The sequence below is a fragment of the Octopus bimaculoides genome, unplaced genomic scaffold (assembly GCF_001194135.2).
Source record: "Octopus bimaculoides isolate UCB-OBI-ISO-001 unplaced genomic scaffold, ASM119413v2 Scaffold_159874, whole genome shotgun sequence".
Lineage (NCBI taxonomy): Eukaryota > Metazoa > Mollusca > Cephalopoda > Octopoda > Octopodidae > Octopus > Octopus bimaculoides.
In genome coordinates this window covers 1-6,994 of record NW_026354914.1, presented here as the reverse complement: position 1 = coordinate 6,994, position 6,994 = coordinate 1, and the positions used below count along the sequence as shown (strand labels likewise).

Sequence of the window (6,994 nt, the reverse complement as noted above, 5' to 3'; positions counted from 1 at the left end):
ACACATATATATATATATACATATATACACATATATATATATATACATATGTTTATGTGTCTGTGTTTGTCCCACCACCCCAACATCGCTTGACGACCGATGGTGTGGTGGTTATGTCCCCGTAACTTAGCGGTTCGCCAAAAGAAACCAATAGAATAAGTACTCGGCATCCAAAGAATAAGTCCTGGGCTCGATTTTCTCGATTAAAGGCGGTGCTCCAGCATGGCCGCAGTCAAATGACTGAAAGAAGTAAAAGAGAGTACATCATTAGGTGGTATGAAAGCTAACACTTGCAGCTGTTTTATTATAAATGCAATTTTTCCTTTGATTTACCACATTTGTAAACCTGTAGCCTGTATCTTGTGGTATAAACACTCTCGAGAGTTGGAAACACAACCAAACACAGAAATGTGAGGGAAATTTTTTCCAATGCTGTTTATAGCTGCTTTTTCAAAGTCAACTGTAATTGATTTCACACTTATATTCCTTTCTTCTTTAATGAATTTAAATACCAAATCATAATTTGCTTTAGATTTACTGTTTGTTATGCAGTGGAGTAGAGGCACTGTTTTACTTTCACAAATTAGAGCATGGATCATGTATAACTGCTTACCTAAAGGAGAACAGTCAAATATTCCATCACAAAACCACTCACTTTTGGGATAAAATTTCTAAATTTTTCACAGTACCAAATATAGAAACTTCATTATTTCTATATAGTAAAAAATTATCACCTCTTGCTGTTTTATACAATTCATCCTCAATAATAACTGGTCTTTTCCGTTGCACTGTACGTTTAAGTGATTCCATTTCGGCAAACATCTAGCAATGCTCGAGGAGATATTGGAAGCTACAGTTTCAACTATAGAGCTCGGCAATTGTTCAGCTTGTCCAGCAAAAAGCTTTATTTCTTCCTTAACTTTTGCAGCATGATTTTCAATTGGCGTAGGTGGATGTATGTGTTCAGAAGGAGTTGTGCTAATTTCATCATCAATTGTTGTTAGTCTAGCACTGAACAGTTTACGATTTTCACATCTCCAATAAGTCTTTTCTTTTCTGGTTCTATCAATAATGTAGGTGTACCCTTTATATAGAGCTTTCTGCCTCTTCATTCTGTTTTGATTAACTCCTTGATCAATACTTCCGCATGTTGTCTTATTGTCCAATCGGCAAATTGTCTGCATAAGTGTTTATGTATGCCATAACACTATTCAATGATGCCATAACAAATGCAGAGATGTAAGATGGCCAAGTGCTCAAAGTACTGGACTACTTGTTTCATGGGTTGTGAGTCTAAATCTCTTGCAATCATTTCGTAGTCTCTCAACTTGTTTCACTTCACCTAGCAAATGCAAATAAATCTTAGATCATTTAAGAATCAATGATGCCATAACACTATTCAATATTGTCACACATGAGTAAATCCCCAGTAAATGAATTAATATAATTTCAAATTTTAGGGTGAGGGTTAGTTGATTACATTGATCCCACTGCTAAACTGGTACTTCTTTTATTGACCTCAAAAGGTCAGAGGCAAAGTTTGATCTTGGCAGAATTTGAACTCAAATTGTAAAAAGTTGGAAGAAATGCTGCTGAACATTTTGTCTGATATGCTAACAATTCTGGCAGCACTATTCTTGTAATTCTTTGAGATTTTGGTGCAAGACCAGCAATTTTGAAGGGAGGGGGGAAACCTTCATTGCTCAACTGATAATTATTTTATTGACCCTGAAAGGATGAAAGACAAAGCTGAGCTCAGCAGTATTTGAACTCAGGACATAAAAAGAAGAAATGCCACTAAATATTTTGTCTGGTGCAGTAATGATTCTTCCAACTTGCAATTTAGTAAATGAATTAATATGAAACCTACAAAATGAATGGTTGAACAATTGCAAGGGATGGACATAGAAAAAGATAGTGGAAAACTTGAGTTGGTTTAAAGGGAGAAAGTTAAGTCTGTTGGGCTTTACATACAACCTCTGTATGGCTAGGGATGTTGATTGATTGATAATATTTATTGTCTATTTTAAAAGCAGTTAACTTAAAACAAAGGCTGAACTATAACAGTTCTAATGAATATTCTGATGTCTTTAAATGTTACCTATTTTACTTTTCTCTTTGCAGGGGAAAACGGAAAATAAATATTATAGTGTTTCCAGTGTTATGCATGTAGATTCCTTGAGTTCATGTGTAAGTATCTTAAATTTAATAGTATACTGAATTACATTCATATCATCAGATAGTGAAGGAGTTTTTTGTTTAACCCTTTCATTACCATATTTCTAATGAAATAGTCTATATCTTACTCTTAATTGGGTGTGTGGGTATTTTGAAAATACCTTACAGAGTGATGACTGTGCCCTGTATAGTTACAGACTACCCTTTAGCAAGGCACAGCACCCATTCAGCCACCCTGCCAGGTTTATGGCAAAGTCATGGGACTGCAGCATGGTGGATTGTGGAGAGGTAGCAGCAGAGCTCAACTGAGCCAACTGTAAGATACATTGATGCGGAGTGGGGGAATCCTAGAAGATTAATGATCAGGATCACCAAGCTCTATAAAGAGAAGAACTGCAACACATCCATAGGAATGGCATCCATGGTTGTATAACGAGCTAATGAAAGATTCATTATGACTCAAGCTCCCAATTCAGATTCATAATAATGGAATTGGATGGTGACAGAGTCATGAGAATCTGTGAAAGCAGTGAAAAACATTGTAAAAAAAATAAAAAATTTGGAAGAATTAAACAAAATAACCATTTTAGCTTTATTAATACGGTATGTATAACATAACTTAACAAAGGTTCTTACACAAAATTATGATGGAAGGTTTTAACTTGAATACAAACACTTCAAAATAGTGATTTGGTATCAAAGAGTTAAGTTAATGTCTTTACCTTCTAACTTAGTGACCAGATCTCTTAAACAAATCATTATTTGGTTGCATTTTGAACATTGTTATGTAAATGTATCATAAAATTGTCCTATGCATTGATTGAAAGCCCACTGCTAATATCCTTATAACACTGTGTAACAAAAGTTTTATTTTTTTATTTTAAATTCAAATTACGATAAATGTAAACAAACAAACGAAGCTTGCTTTTAGAAGCGTTGAGATGTCTTAGAAAGTTGAAGTGATTTTAAATTCTCAATCGCAGGATAATGCTAATAATATAGCCTGAACAGGATAAACTGCCCCTACCTATTTTGCAGAAAAAAGTGTAGGTGGTTAGCTGTGGGACACGAACTCACATCTCCGTGATTACGCGTCACGATACTCTGACTGATTGAGCTAAACTCCCCCACTACAGATTCCTCTGCAAATTTAAGATGTATAGAAATCTTGTTTTATGAGACGCTATCATATGTTAAATTCAAATTACAATAAACGTGAACAAACAAACAAACGAAGTTTGCTTTTAGAAGGGTTGAGATATCTTAGAAAGTTAAAGAAGTGATTTTAAATTCTCAAACGCAGTCTTTGGTCAGCAAGTGTTATTTTATATTTGCTTCTGTCTCGAAATCAAAGGAAATAATTTCTGTTCCCTTCAAACTTTGCTTTTGTGACCTGGACAGCAATGTTTTACATTACATTTCAAACAGATGCAGCACTGAGTTGCTGAAGCAGAAATATTGTTATAGCAAGTATTCTGCTCAATACCATAGATTTGCTTGACAGTTACTTGACCTTAACTACTTGAGTATGTCCCTTAATGGCTGACATTATGATCAGGAGTAGTTGGGGAGCATCATAGCCATGTGTTGAGAGGGATTTTTGGGGATTTAAATAAATGTAACTAAAGCAAATTTTGAAGGAAATATTAACCACTTTTCATACTTTGTAGGGGTAAGCAAATAAGGAATAACAGTTACTACCCAAGGACAAAAATTGGTTAAACAGTGTAATCAATAAATAGTTTGAGTTAGTGTGAATTGAACCAGCACAGAATGGAAAATAGTGAAGAACACATAACTTTAAAAAAACGCTTGAAGCTTTTGTTGAATTTTCAAATGATATACATTAAATGTTATGAATATTTCTGTTTTTAAATATGTATCATAAATAAGGAATGAAGGAGAGGATATTGACTTTTGATTGAGTCCATGAATAGGATACATAATTCTGCTAGCAGCAGTATTCCTGGAGACATTCCACTCTTGTTTTACAGATTAGAGAACTTTTGCTTATGTACAGTGCACATAACCTTTTACAGAGCTTCCTAGACTGATGAGAGGGAAAGAGAAAGATACTCTCAGACCAGGGATCTGGCCTAAATGCTTGTCAACTCTGTGGATTTCACTAAAGGCACCCAAGGGTCTGATGATGAAATTAAACTGGACAGCAGATTAAGCCTTTTTCTTATGTAAATGAGTGTCACTCTCATGCAAGTAATGTCATTAATTTCCAATATTTAGTGAGAACATATCTGGACATGGAGAAATGTTACCTTGCTTGGAAACAGGTGAGGGTTAGTGACAGGAAGGGCATCTAGCCATAGAAATCTTCCCCAATAAACTCTGACCATGCAAGCATGAACAAGTGAATCATTGAAGAGTCATTTTAGTTCATTTAATAACATACAAAAACTGTTACATTTAGTTTCAGCTGAGTGATCTTAATCTTCCAGGTTGGTGGGTGCTGGTGCCACATGAAGAGCATTTGTGCCAGTGATACATGAAAACACCTGTGTCAGTGCTGAGTAAAAGCACCCAGTACACTTTGTAAAGTGGTTGGCATTAGGAAGGGCATCCAACTGTAGAAACCATGCAAAAACAGACATAGAGCCCAGGCAGCTCTTCAGCTGGCCTGCTCCTGTCAAACTGTCCATCCCATGCTATACCAGCGTGGAAAATAGACATAAGATGATGATGACGATGACAACAGTCTTCTGTGAGACTTTTGAAGCCTGGTCATTGATACAGTTCAGTGAATAAAGCAGAATTATGTCAGTGTTTAGCTTGCAGGGGTGTGACAAAATTAGTATTATTAAGAAGGATTTAGGGGACATGCCTGTATGCAAGAACAATCATAATTTTACTTATCTTGACATGTCTTCTCAAGCAAAGCAAACCTGCCAGAAATCTTACTCCTTTGTCACTTTTCTGTGAAGCCCAACATCTGAAGTTTTTTCTCACCACTTTGTCCTACATCTTCCTGAGTCTACCCCTTCCACGCATTCTCTCCACAATTAGCGATTGGCACTTCTTGATGCAGCTGTCAAACAAATGTATCAAAAATATATGTTGTGATTTTTGTGTGATTTTAAATAACCAAAATGACTGTTATACAATATGTGTCATTTTCAACACAAGATCTCAGATCAAATCATTTATCAAACAATTGCATCTCCAAAATATTAAGTATAATTATTCATAATCGATTTTCTAATGAACAACATACATGCTGAGATTTTACTAAATTCTTTCTAATTTTGGCACAAAGCCAGCAGTTTTGACAGAATAAGTAAGTAAATTACATAGAACCCATTGCTTAACTGTTGACTCAAAAGTTGACCTCTGCAGCATTTGAACCCAGAACATAAGAGTTGGAAGAAATTGTCCAGAGTGCCTTAGATTTATTTAAAAATAAGAAGTGCATTTAAGGTTTTTTTTTTTCATTTTGTCTGTTTCATTAATATCAGTATTTTTCTATTCATTTCATTTTTTTTTTTTTTTCCTTATCTGATTTTTCAGATCAATGATGAAGCTTATGACAGTTCTTCTGTTTTAATAAAAGCCAAGTTGTGTTCAGAGCCTTCTCCAGAAAGTGAATGCAATCAAATGTATTTATGTGAAAAAGTGAGCTCAGAAAATGATTTTAAAAGCAAAGATATAAATGTCCAAGGTCTTCTTGATCTTCAAAATAATAGTTCTAAAGAACAGTTTACTGAAATTCCAATGGATTATGGATATAAAGAAATGGACTTTAGTTTTGATAGCTGTGGTGCTAAGAAACTAGCACCTTCCGAAGAAAGTAATGAAGATCAAAAATCTAGCCCTTACATTCGGGCAGTTCCAAGTTTCACTTGTATGAAGCATCATGATAAAGATGAAAAATCCTTTACAGATTTTGTTACTGGCAAAAACGATTACGTATCAAATTCTTCAGACTTGGAAAATATCTGCATTGGTGACAAGTCATATAACTGCATGTATAGCAATTCTGTTGACAAAGCTGTTATACAAAGCTAAGCATTACGATTGTTTAAATTTGTGATTATACATATAAAATTCATCATGTGAAGCTTGATTTGATACTAAACGGAATATCTTGAAAATATTACGACTTTTGCTGATAAATCTGCTATTAAAAATAGCCTACTTTCCAAATTTTGTGTCTGGGGAGAGTCATTCTGTTTTAATGCCTTATTTAGCAAACACACTCACCAGTTCAATTTCCACTCATTATTTTTTTTTTCAAACTTTTCATTGCTTCTTGCAACCTCTTCAACAGTCGTCATCTCTGTCCATTATTGGAGCTATGTTCTTTTTATTTGTGCATGTCAGACAATGTTTATATTTTTAAGCATCTTATTAAACTCGTGTGCCTTACAAGGGATATTACTCTGGAAATTACTCGGGTATCCACCCTTTCTAATATGGACTATGGTTATTCAGATGAACTTCATGCTGACCTGAAAAATATGCTATCGTTATCCTAATTTACAAAATATATTTTATTTTCAACATTAGAATATGTATTATCTTGTCAGCAGATCCTATAAGAAGGAGACCATATATATATATAAAACATAGATAAAGGTGAATTTGGTGCAGATGTATTGCATTTGTTTGTTTGTTTTTTAAGTGAGACAGTCTACTCTAATTACTACAGCTCTAATTATTAAGATTGACTGAAGTGATTTAACTACTAGAACACTTCTGTGTGTGTGTGTGTGTGTGAGACAGGCATATGTGCAGTTTCCAACCACCTACCAAATTCCCCTCACAAGTTGTCCATATATATATATATATACACACACACACACAC

The 6,994-nt window shown here is 34.5% G+C and overlaps 1 protein-coding gene across 1 annotated transcript; it reads left to right on the top strand.

The window, feature by feature from the left end:
- Nucleotides 1-1,153: 1,153 nt before the first annotated feature.
- On the top strand, nucleotides 1,154-6,785 carry LOC106867153 (uncharacterized). The gene is made up of 2 exons (XM_014931890.2): nucleotides 1,154-2,190; nucleotides 5,698-6,785. Exons 1-2 carry the CDS (start codon nucleotides 2,095-2,097, stop codon nucleotides 6,193-6,195), a joined length of 594 nt encoding a protein of 197 aa, XP_014787376.1. The 5' UTR covers nucleotides 1,154-2,094; the 3' UTR covers nucleotides 6,196-6,785.
- The last annotated feature ends 209 nt before the right edge of the window (nucleotides 6,786-6,994 follow it).

Excerpts from the sequence above, each read along its gene's own strand:
- LOC106867153 (XM_014931890.2), top strand. The coding sequence starts at position 2,095 with ATGTTACCTATTTTACTTTTCTCTTTGCAGGGGAAAACGGAAAATAAA. Across the intron at positions 2,191-5,697 it reads TAGATTCCTTGAGTTCATGT|ATCAATGATGAAGCTTATGA; the intron begins GTAAGTATCTTA and ends CTGATTTTTCAG.